Here is a 12,609-nt window from a genome sequence, read left to right on the forward strand (position 1 = left end):
AATGATAATGGGACATTGGGCCAGAACCTCTCCTTCCCTACCTTTCTCCCACCCGCCGGGCTACTTTATCTGATGTAAAGCTGTGGGAGCAGCAACCTTGGATTAATTGAACACTAGAGTCTGTGGGCGGTTGAGAACCTCAAGCGCTTTCCAAGGAGTAGTTCCCTAATTCTTGCAATAATGGGTAATATGCACGTCTATACCTTTATATGTGCCGGCTACCACCCAACTGCTATTATCCCTATCTTACAGCTGTAGAAACACAGAAGTTAAGTAAGTTGCCCAGGATTGCACAGCATACAGGGGGACTCAAACCCAGGCAGCTTGGACCCAGAGTCCGCATTCAGAACCACCACGCTGGAAGCTCCTCGCCCACCTTGAGAAGAGGGGACTGTGATTATCTCCAACACACAGAAGAGGAAACCAACCAGATTGTTCCATCAGTCACAAGCATCACCAAGAATGTCTTTTATAACTGCCCGGAACACATTTAGGGTTAAACAAATAGCAATAGCTTGTGCCCTTTGTGTCTACAGCAAGCTTTCCCGGGAACACTTAATCCTCGTGCTCCCAGAGGTAAGCACGGTGGGGATCTGGACTTTCGTGTTTCCCAGCTGAAAGGGGTCTGGGATGTGAAGCTAGGGCACCTCACGCCTGGGCTGCACCTATTTACATTGGCCGCAGCTTTGAGGCCCTGTGATCCTTTGACTCGGGGTGTGGCCAAGAGACAGTCACTCAATGCTGGCTGTCATCTGACAGGCCCTGGACTATCAGGGTTGGAAGGGGCCTTAGTGATTTACTGAGTGATGAGATTAGTCAGCCTGGCTGGGAATGGTTCCAGGCTCTTACCTGGACAGCCTCTGGCCTCCTTTGATCAGTGGAGCGACATGGCCTGAGGCTTACTTGCTCTAGTTCCCTGCCTCCCAATTAAAGAATGACCACAGGTATGCGTTCCATTGTTTCGAGAGTCCTTAGCCTCAGGTTGCTTTAGGGAAAAAGAAAGATCCTGTTGGATCTCCTGGAAGATGAATCTTCTGCCTTCCAGTTTTATATGCTCTGTAGATAACCCACCTGGAGACTCTGATTCCATAACCTGGAGAGAGTCCTCCCGGAGGCAGCTCAGGAGGAAGGGCAGCAAAGACCCACCGGCTGGTTACCTTGAGTAAGTCATGGAGGTCTCAGAGCCTCTCTCCCTTTCCTGACCACGGGGTGGGTGAGCCTGAGGACCCACCAAGAGAAAGGGAGAGGCTGTTTTGTAAACAGTAAAGGGGGAGACCATGTGATTGGGGGCTGCTTGCCGGAAGGACTGATCTGTCTTGGCCCAGCTCCTTAGCCTCTAAATGCTGTCCCCCTTTCCTTTGTCCACTGACCACGGTCCAGATGCCTGGATCATTTACAACCGCAAACTTTCTCTGAGCCTGTAGAGAGGTGCTCCATGGTGCTCAGAATTGGGGTGTTGAACCCGAGAGAAGGAAACTGCAGGTCTACCCAGGACCCTACGTCCTGCGAGCCCGAGTCAGGGGAAGCCAGAACGCCCAAGCGAAGGCAGTTTCCAGCAGGAAGGTTTCTGTTCATATTTGCTCTTCATATATACACAGAAAAGGCACGTTTGTGATGAATTTCACAAAGTGGACACACACCTGTGTCACCACTACTCGGCTCAAGAAATGACTTGACCAGCCCCCTGGGAACTCCCTCGGGGTCCCTTCCTAGTCTCGCCCACCCCAACTCTGACTTTTAGCACCAAGGCTTGATTTCACCTCTGAATGGTAAACAAATGGAATCCGTCCAGAGTTTCTTTCACTCAGTGCTCTGTGTGTGGGAGCTGCATCCTGGTGATGTCAGTGGCTGCAGCAGGTTCCTTCTCCCTGATGTACATGGACGCCCACACTTGGTCACACCTGATCTGTCCGATGGTGGGCAGTGGGGTCGTTTCCAGTTTTCCACGCGCTCTGAATGTTCTAGTCCGCGTCTCGGGGTGAGCTGATGTGCACTTTCTTTGAGGGTACGAACTTGGGGTGGAATGATAGGCTCGTAAGAGGTGGTTGGCTTGGTTGTAGTAGATGCCAGCAGGAAGGATTTGAACAAGTAGTTAAGCAGGACTTCTAGACCTGCAGACTGTGGTGGGCTCGCTCTTGTCACACCTCTTGAAATTTCCTCCGGAAAACAGGAGGAAGAGGCTGAATTAGGCAGGCGTGCGTTGGAGGCTGGGGTGGGTAGTCCTTGGCCTCTGTCTGGTTTTGTTCCCCTTTCCATAGTCTGTCTGGGTGCCCAGTCTGTACTCCCAAGGAGGTATCTGAGTCCACTTGGAAGGGATGGGTAGGAGGGTTTTAAGCTTCATTTCTCTGCATCAGCCAAAGCCCCCTGTGTCCTGTTTTACATAGTAGGATTTTGAGAATGACAGCATGTGATTATTGTTTTGTTTTTCTTAAAAATAAAAAAGCTTTAGCTATGCAACATTTGAAAATTGTTGAAAGGACCGCTGTGAGGTCCCTTCCATTTGGATAATTCTATTTCGGGATCAGGAGTGGGGTGTGGGAAGGGTTAAGCATTATTCAGTCAAAGAGCTGGGCTGGGCCTCAGTGACCTTTTTAAAGTTCTTAAAGCTCAGCTCATGGTGCGGGAGATCTCAGTACCTTCTATTAAAATAGTGTTCAGACAAACGGAAAGCTTACAGGATGTGGGGGAGAGGCTCCACGTGGAGGGACGTTTGGGCAGCCTTTCAGCTAGGAGTCTTGAGGACCCGCTCCTTCAGCCACCCCTCTGCATTTTTGTTTTTGTTTCTTTTTAAATTCTCCACCAGCTGTTCCTGGTGGTTGTCACTTGGGTTGTTTGGGTTCAGAATGGTTCTTTTTTTCGCCCAGGAGTGGGTGACGCTGCTGTCTGTCCTGAGGGTGGTGGCTTTCCTTCCTCCAACGCCAGGCCGAGTTTGGACCTGTAGTTTCGCTTGGTGAGGGAGGCTGGGCCCTTCCTGGGCACCGAGAGAGGAACGAGGAACGTCTCTGCTTTTGGCATGCAGCTCTGAGTCAACAGGCCTGATAAACAGCCCACTTCCCAGGATCAGCAAGGAACAAAGCCCCTGACGGCTACAGGATCCGCCCACCCCTCTTCCTGAAACAGCTGCTTATTCTTTTGACAGGAGTCAGAACGCTGCACCTTCGCTTCCTCCCAGCCCTGCCTCCTTCTGCAAAACGGAGCTCAATAGAACTTGGTACTTTTGCCTTTTACTCTGGGAGGAGAGAAGCAGACGATGAGGTATGTGACACGGTGGAATGATCTACCTCTGCCGGGTTGGGGTCCCTGGGGATATGGTGAGCCGGCTGCAGCGTGGACACTCCCGGGGGAGGAGCCCCGCTCTCCCCCTGACTTCTTGCTGGAATCCTCCAGTCGTTCTGGAAGACAGCAAAGTCCTCCTCTCCCGGCGTTGGATCTAGAAGTGGGTGCTGGCGGGATGCTGGCTCCGTCCCTGGAAGCTCTGCTGAAGTTTGCTGCCCCTGGCAGGACCTCACAGGGTGGGGCTGCAGCCTGGGGTTTTTCTGGGACTCAAAGTGCCAATGCAGGGGTAGGAGGGCTTTCCCTGTGGGTGCATGCAGAGCCCTCTCGGGGCAGCACTGACCCTTCATTTACTTTGCCTTATTTCTCCTGGGAAAACTCTTGCACAATGATTCCTGGGTCAGGCAGCAAGGAAAAGCTGGCTGGACCCAGGCTTCAGATTTCCTGAAGGGGATTCTAGAAAGGGCATTGTGAGAATCCCTGCAAAAACAGGTTGTTCCGCCTGTGGTGACTGGAGCAACAGCTAGTCGTATATTTAGTCTGAGGCTTGTCTCTTAGTTTCCTCTGTCTGCGTTTACTTTGACCCTTATAATGAAAAACATAACTGGAAACAGACTTCCATGTGCCTTTTTTCCCCCCCACAAATTATACCATGTTTCTTCTAACACGGAGCATCTCTCCCTAATGCCCACCAGTTCAGAGTGATTTTAGGGTAAAAGCAGAACTCTGTCCTCACCCCCAGCACCACCTCCCTGCCAGGAGCTGGGCCAGGAGGGCAGAGGCTCTGCTTTTCAAACACAGCATCCCCCCATCGCCACCTTGAGGGTAAGCCCAGCGATCTCAGCCTTTGCGAAAGGCTATAATCTCAGTTTCCTCAGCTATAAAGCTGCTGCGCTGACCAGGATGAGGGATGAACAGGATGGAGTGAGTAAGGAAGGCTCAAATGCCAGGTACACAGGAGGCACCTGGAGATGGCAGAGGCATTGAACCGACTAGGCACACCAGCTGGTCCAAGGAAGCCTGTGATGGGCTAGCTTTGGGCTAATTGCTTAGTGATAACCGTGAAAGGCAGGCTTCCCAGGTGGTATTAGTGGTGAGGAACCCACCTGCCAATGCAGGAAATGTAAGAGAGGCAGGAGCCATCTTCCTGGGTCAGGAAGATCCCATGGAGGAGGGCACAGCTTCCCACTCCAGTATTCTTGTCTGGAGAATCCCATGGACAGAAGAACCTGGTGGGCTACAGTCTATAAGGTCACAAGAGTTGGACACTGAAGCAACTTGGCATGCATGTACCCACTCATGCAACCATGAAAGGGAAAACGAAAGGATGTGGCTAAGAGACCTGGCTGCTGAATCTGTGGGTAAGCCTGCATGTCCGCTGAGGACAAAAGAGATAAAAGGATGAGCACTGGAGGCCAGCTTTCTGGACCTGAATCCTGGCCCCACTGCTTTATGCTGTGTGACACTGGGCAAGTCACTTAACCTTTCTGAGCCTCCATTTTCATGTCTGTAAAATGAGGATAATACTAGAGTGACTTAACGGGGTCATTATGAGGCTTACCTGAGAGACTGCTGGTAAAGCGTTTAGCCCAGGCCTTGGCCTGGTTCAGTTGAGGGGCATCCAAGTGTTGCAGGGCCAGAAGCTTATTTCATTTCCAGGCTCCCTTTAGGAAAAAGAATGCAAAGTGGAAGGAAATGCTGCCATCCCTTGGTATCCACTGGGGATTGGTTCTGAGACCCTCGCAGATACCAAAATCCAGGGACACTGAAGTCCCTTACATAACATGGTATGGTATTTACATACAACCCACATACATCTTCCCATTTACTTTTAATCACCTCAAGATTACTTAGAATACCTAGTACAGTGTAAATGCTATGTAAATAGTTGTCTGCACGCAGCAAATTTGAGTTTTGCTTTTTGAAGCTTTCCTGGAATTTTTTGTTTTTTAATGTTTTTGATCCGTGGTTGGTTGAATCTGCGGATGAAACCCATGGGTATGGAAGGCTGGCCGTATTTAGGAAAGGAGGAGACATCCGAACATGTAACAAAAACTGACAAATGCTCTCCATAGGAAAAAATCCAGAAAATAACATTGTAATAAAGTGTGAAGATAATATAAAAATGATTAGTATTACTCAGCTGTCGGATGCACCTGTTATATTTTGGCTGCAAACTCTTGGACTGCCTCTTTGCTGACTTTGTAATATCATTTTAAATTGAGACAAAAAGAAGACTAATCAGTTTTTGCCTCTGCTGCTGCTAAGTCGCTTCGGTTGTATCTGACTCTGTGCGACCCCATAGACGGCAGCCCACCAGGCTCCCCTGTCCCTGGGATTCTCCAGGCAAGAACACTGGACTGGGTTGCCATTTCCTTCTCCAATGCATGAAAGTGAAAGGTGAAAGTGAAGCTGCTCAGTCATGCCGACTCTCAGCGACCCCATGGACTGCAGCCCACGAGGCTCCTCCGTCCATGAGATTTTCCAGGCGAGAGTACTAGAGTTTTGCCTCTACAATGGTTAAGTCAAAGGTTGCGTTTTATTACCTCGAGTTTAGAATAGTTTCTTTTGGCTTCACAGCTTGTTATTGGTGATGCCATGGCTGTGAATCGCTTGGCAGTTTCCTGCTCAGGTGACTCCAGCCAGAGCTCCAGAGAACTCAGCTCTTCCATCCTGGATGGGGTGGTAAGGCTGTGTTGGGGGAATATGGGCACCAGGTAGCTGTGAACTCTGGATTACCGTGACCCCTGAGACCCCCAAGTGGGGAGCAGAACAGCAGTTAGTTCAGCTCCTTCTCTGGATCACAGTGGGAGGCTCCTGGGAGCTCAGCAAGGCCCACCTGGGGCAGGTTGGGTCTGCAGGGAGTGGGGTCAGGCCCCAGGCCCCACCTGCAGCCCCAGGACTGGTGTGATTCCTCCAGACAGGGCTGCACCTCGTCTCCGGGAAGCATTTGAGCCTTAACCACTCCCCACCCCAACGGGAGAGCAGGCCCAGTTTGCCAAGGGGGCCTGACATGGAGGTTTCTTAAGCTTCCAGGTCAGTTGACCTGTGGACTCAACATGACTTGGTTGGCAGTCTTCTCTCATGATCATCATTTCCAGGAAACTGGGGCTGTTGCAGAAAGATGAGTTTGGTGTGGCTGAGTGAACCTGTCCTCGGCAATGAGACTTCCAGCCCTCTGGCTGATTTCTCACCAGGTCCCAGGTCAATCAAGAAAGACTGGTGGAAAGTTAAGTCCACAGGACTTGTTTCAAGGACGGGGAGACTGAGGCCAGAGAAACCATGACTCGGTTCACAAAGCCACTTCATGTGGCCGCTGGGGGTGCCATTTGAGCCTCCTCTTCCCTTCCCCATCGTGAGCCATGGGGCAAACGTGATGTCCGCGGGACCCTGAGCTGGGGGCAGTGGGGAGTGGAGCTGACTAGCACATCAGTCAGCGGGCAGGGAGGGCTTGCCTGTGACCCTTCTGGGTCCTGCAGTCTCTGATGGAGCCACGTGTTTCTGACTCTTTCCCCTAAAAAAAGCAGCGTCCTCATTTCGACTGCCATTTGTGGAGCATTTACTGCCCACCAGCACAACGTGCTGTGTAAACATGGCCTCCTTTTGTCCTTTCAAGAACCCTAGAGGGGGGCGTAATCGAAGCTCCATTTTGTCTGTGTAAACAGAGGCTCAGAGCCAGAGAACTTGCCTGGGGTGTGCGTCAAGGGCTGCACAGCCTTAGCTGCCAGACTCATTTCTGCCCGGAACACTGGATCTAAATGTTACGGTGGAGGATGTGGAAGATGAATGATAGGAAGTTTCCCGAAGGGTGACTAATAGTCAGTTCCTGGCCCTCCCTCCCACCCCACTGCCCGCCCCCTCACCTGCTTTGTTTCGTTTGCAACACTTGTCACTGTCTGACACGTATCGTTTTGAGTCTCTTGACCCCATGCAGTGGTCCAGAAGTGACTGCGGCTCAAGGTTGCAGGACGGGATGGGTTCCAGGGACGGGGGGACGAATCACAGGCAGAGAGGAGGATTTAGCCTGCGGGAAGGCACTACTTTCCCCCTGCTCTGCCCCAGATAATGGCTTTTCCAGGGCTTCTGAGTGCCCAGTGATTTAAGCTGAGATGCTCACCTCTCCCCCTGATGTGAGATGGGGAAAACAAGGGCCACTAGACTTCCCTTCAGAGAGGAGTTTTGCTGGAAAGGAATACCTGAACTTATACCAGATGGGGTGGAATGATGAGATTCTTTCAAGCCTTGGGTGTGTGTATCATCTGTGTGGAAGAATTAATTTATGGGCCTCATGGAAAAGTCTGACGCTCCAGGGAAACAGAAGCGGAAAAGGAGGCAGGGGAAGGGGTAAGGAAGGTGGAGAAATGACAGTGTGACCCTGCCTTGAGAAATGCACTGGGGTTTTTAGCACCATCTGCACATACTCCAGGAGTGCGGGTGGTTTTATTTGGAAGCCATGGTAAGGGCTGAGTTCTGGGAGTGGCCCAGGAGCGGCCCGTGTGGGTGGTAGGTTGGATTCAGAGAGAAATCGCAAACACCATTGACAAGAGGGCTGAGAGATGCTTGGAGGGCTCAGGTGGAACTGGGCCTGGCTGGGCTAACCAGATCCTCTGAGGGGTGGGGCCAGGTGACTCAGATACTCACACTCTCCCATGTAAGACAGGGTGTTAGTACCTGTAGGGCCTAATTCAGGGGCTTCCCGGGTGGCTCAGTGGTAAAGAGTCTGCCTACAATGCAGGGGAGGTTTGTGTTAGTTGCTCAGTTGTGTCCAACTGTATGCTACCCCATTGACTGTAGCCCACCAGGCTTTTCTGTCCATGGGATTCTCCAGGCAAGAATACTGGAGTGGGTTGCCATGCTCTCTTCCAGGGGATCTTCCCTACCCACGGATTGAACCCTGGTCTCCAGCATTGTAGGTGGGCTCTTTACCATCTGAGCAACAAGGAAAGGGTGCAATGCAGGGGTCACGGGTTCAGTCCCTGGTTTGAGAAGATCCCCTGGAGGAGGGCATGGCAACCCACTCCAGTATTCTTACCTGGAGAATCCCATGGACAGAGGAGCCTGGCTGTGCTACCGCCTATAGGGTCACAAAGAATCAGACGCTACTGAGCACACACAGGGCCTAATTCTATGCTCTACCCCTCAAATGGGCTATTTAGAAGCAAGCCCACATTTCCTACTTGGTGGGTAAGATAGTCAACTACCAGTCTTCAGAATGACGCAGTTTTGAAAATTCTGAGACAAACACATCAGTGAAGGGCTTTTAGACCATATTGCCTGCCAAATGCCTCATCATATCCAGAGAGAAAAATGAAAATGTTTTCAAAGACCCACTGGTCTCCCTGCCAACCCTTCTGTCGCTGGTGCTTTGCTGAAGGACTCGAGATTGACTCATTTGGGCAGCTTCCAACTGTGAGTCTTTTAACAAGAGTGACACCTGACCATAGCAAAAAGTCAGCAGATTCAAGTCATTTATAGGATCCAGAAAGAAATGGGCTCCAAGGGACTTCCCTGGTGGTCAGGTGGTTAAGAATCTGCAGGTTAAGAATCCCTTCCAATGCAGGGGTTGATGGTTGATCCCTGGTCCAGGACCTAAGGCCGGCCCCACAAACTGCTGGACAACTAAGCCTGCACTCTACGAGGAAGACCCAGAGCAGCCAAAATTTAAAAAATAAGAAAAATATTAAAAATGGGCTTCAAGAGTTGTCTCTGGGGCTAAGTTCTGAGTTTAAAAAAATCAAACACCTGCATTTGGAGAGGGGATGAGGGCGTGTCCCTGATGTACGTGTCAGTGTTCTCTACGACGAGAGTTGTTTGTTTAACGTTTCTTACACTGTGAGAAAATTTGTGTTTGATCCTCAGCAGGTGGGGTTGGTAAAGCTTCAGATGGCTGGGGCTTGATCAAAGAAAATCAAAGTCGCCTGGCCTTTCCAAAGAGCTCTTAATCAGGCTGCAGCACAGAACAGATGGATAGACCTTTGGAGCCCCTAATTTGCATCAATTTGCATTTATTGTTTAGCATGTTCTTATTCCAAAACCCTTATTCTTTTCTCTCAAATATGTTTTGAGCTTTTGCTGAGTATCAGGCACTTTGCTTTCTTCACTGATCCTCCCAACAGCCCGTTTTATGGACACTAGTAAGAAGAACTGGCAAATTTTGAGCATTTACAGGATGCCAGGCACAATGCTAAACATTTTACAGAGGCCATCTCTTGCAGCCATCACCATTTTTATCCCCATTTTAAAGACGAGGAAACCCATCTAATGTGGTCCATTACAAGTCCAAGTGTCCCTTTTCTGAATCCCTTAGGGCCAAATATGTTGGAATTCAGAATTTTTTTTTTGTATGCAGAGTATTTATCATATTTTATGTAATGTCCCAATGCAGCAGCAGCAGCACATAACAAAATACATCAATATTTATACAAAGAAACATTTAAACAGCCTCACTGAGAGGGATAAAGATTATAAATAGCCTCACATCAGTTAGGACCTGGATGTCAATTGAATTATAAACAGGCTTTCAGTTTTCAGAGCTTGCTGGAGTCAGATGAGGGTCTGAGAAGCTGCTGTGTGTTTGGAGTTAGCCAGTTTTGTATGTCTCAAATCCCTACTTCACTCCCAAACTCCTGTGTTCTAATCACCATCCGTACTTCTCTGGGAGGGACCACAGCAGTAGAGCGGGGTGGCCACAGTCTCAGTCCAGACCTGTTTGTTTCCAAACCCTGGCCTTTCCTTGGACGCAATGCTCATGGTATTGACATAGCAATCGAGTGGCTTTTCCCAGCAGCCAGGATGAGTTGCAAGCATTCCTCTGCATTTTGTAACTTTGCCTTGGGTCCCGGGCTCTGTGTACCAGCTCACGAGGTATTCACAAGGAAGAAGCTCAAACTGAGGTGTCCCTGTGGCCCAGCAGGTCAATCTTCTCATGGTCTGTGGAACACCACTGGTCACAGTTGTATCTGAAAGCAGGAGGGTGAGTTATGACCTTGAGTTCAGCCGTGGCTTTTCCATTTCCAAACAGAGCTTACTTTCTAAGCAAGAAATGTCATGGCTGGTAACCCCACACTTCCTCTTCTTTAACTGGATTTAATAATAAAAGTGATGAAGGGACTATCCCTGGCGGTCCAGTGATTAAGACTCCGCTCTTCCAATGCAAGGGGTGGGTGCAGGTTCTATCACTGGTCAGGGAACTAAGATCCCACATACCACTCAGTGAGGCCAAAAAGTTGTTTAAAAAGTAGGGAGGAAAAAGGAAATAATAATAAAGGTGATGGAGCACAGGAGATCCAAGCCAGGAATCATTTCAGAACCCTCTTTGAAAAGAGTTAGAGAATAACCTGTTCCATGAAGGACCATCTTGGTGCCTTCTCACTTTATTTCACACACTCACTAGGTGATGGCCTCCTCTGGCTCTTTGAGGGCACAGAGGATTCAGGGTTAAATAAGAAGACATCCCTTTTGCCCTCAGGAAGCTCACAGGAATGATCAGAGGTGATGGAGCCAAATGTGGTTGTTGCCACGTGAGCCACCTCCCAAGGTGATATGTGCGGCAACATGAGCAGAGTGATGGGGGAGCGGGAGGAAGGAAAGGGGACTACACTGGTGGTTAGGGGTAGGGAGTGATGTCTTGCCACTCACATGGTTCACTGGACCCAGGGTAGATAAGGCACAACCAGGGAAGCTGGAAGAAGACTCGAGGAGCTGGAGGGACTGCAGACATGTTTATTCTCTCCCAGCGGCAGCAGCAAGTCTTCAAAGACTACCGATAAACTAAGACAGACAAAAGTGGCCCGTGGCCAAGTAGGTGCGAAGGCCCAGTGCTACCAAGGTCAGCAGTATTGTTGTTTACAGAGCACAAGGTGAGAGGCTGTGAGAGGGTGGGACAGGAGAGCCTGACTGACTCCATGTTGGCAGTCATTTTCTCCACAGGTGGTTTCACCAAGGCCATGGCACTGGCTCCCTGCTGTCTACTCTCACGGTTCCTCCACCTGCTGGTCCTCTCCTTCTCGCCCCCTTCTCTATCCTACCTTCGAGTGTCGGCATCTTTAAGCTTCAGCCCAGGGCCTTCCTTCCCTTTTGTCTCTCTCCATTATCTCCTTGGTAATTGAATTCATTCCCTTCACGTTAAATATCATCCTTGGTCTATGGACACTCCCCCAGTTGCACAGCCTGCCCACATTTCTCTGATGAACTGCAGAGTTGAGTTCTGCTTGCCTGTGAGTCTCCATTCAGGTGTTCACAGGCTCCTTGAAATTCATGCATCCAAGAGGGAACTCATCATTATTTTCCTCCAAGCCTATTCCTCCTCCAACCAATCTGACTGAATTCTACAACCTACCTGCTTAAGCAGAAACCTTATTTCTTCCTTCCTCCCTAATGGCTAAATTACCAGCCAAATCCTATCAATTCTCTCTCTAAAGTATGTTTTGAATGAAATCAACCATTGAGCCAGCCCATCTCCCCCTTTTTAAAGAATTTCATGTATTTAATTTTGGTTGCCCTGGCTCTTTGTTGCTAGGCAAGGGCTTTCTCTAGTTGTGGTGGGCAGACTTCTCATTGCGATGGCTTCTTTTGTTGCGGATCACAGGCTCTGAGCGTGTGGCGCTTCAGTGGCTGTAGCACATAGGCTCAACAGTAGTTGTGGCTTGAGGGCTTCAGAGCGCCTGGTATGTGGGATCATCCCAGACTAGGGATTGAACCCTTGTCCCCTGCATCGGCAGGCAGATTCTTAACCACTGGACCACCAGGGACGTCTCCAGCCCATCTCCCCCGTTGCAATTAGAATGGTCTAGCTTGTCGTTTTATCCGTTCCCCACACCCAGTGCCCAGATGGGTCTCTCTGAATGAAGATGGGTCGGGTGACTCTCCAGCTTCAGATGCTTTTGTGGGTCCCCACCCTCTTTCCATGCCCTTCCAGCCTCTGACTGCCCCTGCCCGCCCTCTGACTCCTGGCCATCACCACCACCACCCCGCCTCTTTCACTCAGGTGGGACAGCTGCACTATTTTTTTCTTGTCCACGTTTTTTGCTTTTGTTTTCCCAAACACAGGAAGCTTTTTCTCTAATCAACCTGGTATAGATGCTATTTCTGAAATAGTCTCATCCCTTCTCATGGGACTTTCTTTTCCATCCTATCTTCACCCCATGGGAAGCTTTAAAATCATCTGCCCAGTAAGCCCTTCCCCAACCACCCAAATCAAAGTACTTCCCAAGCTGTAGTTCTCTAACCAGCACCCCTTCCCCCTTTGATCACAATTTCATGCAGCAATGAAGAAATATTTATGTACCTACTACGCACCAGCTGTGTGGGTATGGGAGGGAAAGGCCACCTGGGAAA

At 49.9% G+C, this 12,609-nt stretch overlaps 1 protein-coding gene across 6 annotated transcripts in view; it reads left to right on the top strand.

Annotated features, from left to right (window-relative positions):
- Positions 1 to 12,609, top strand: part of GGTA1 (glycoprotein alpha-galactosyltransferase 1 (inactive)) — a 71,473-nt gene that overhangs the window by 34,843 nt on the left and 24,021 nt on the right. For 3 of the 6 annotated variants that reach the window (XM_027965750.3, XM_060411605.1, XM_042245197.1), the window contains 2 exons: positions 253 to 576; positions 3,140 to 3,255. Coding sequence is in view for 1 of the 6 variants with exons in the window: in XM_060411604.1 (XP_060267587.1) it covers positions 3,140 to 3,255 (116 nt within the window). In the remaining 5 variants the exon portion in view is untranslated. The remainder of the gene's footprint in view (positions 1 to 252; positions 577 to 3,139; positions 3,256 to 12,609) is intronic. The other 3 variants (XM_027965749.2, XM_060411604.1, XM_042245198.1) reach the window with 1 other exon arrangement.

Source organism: Ovis aries, chromosome 3 (assembly GCF_016772045.2).
Source record: "Ovis aries strain OAR_USU_Benz2616 breed Rambouillet chromosome 3, ARS-UI_Ramb_v3.0, whole genome shotgun sequence".
In the NCBI taxonomy this organism is placed as follows: domain Eukaryota; kingdom Metazoa; phylum Chordata; class Mammalia; order Artiodactyla; family Bovidae; genus Ovis; species Ovis aries.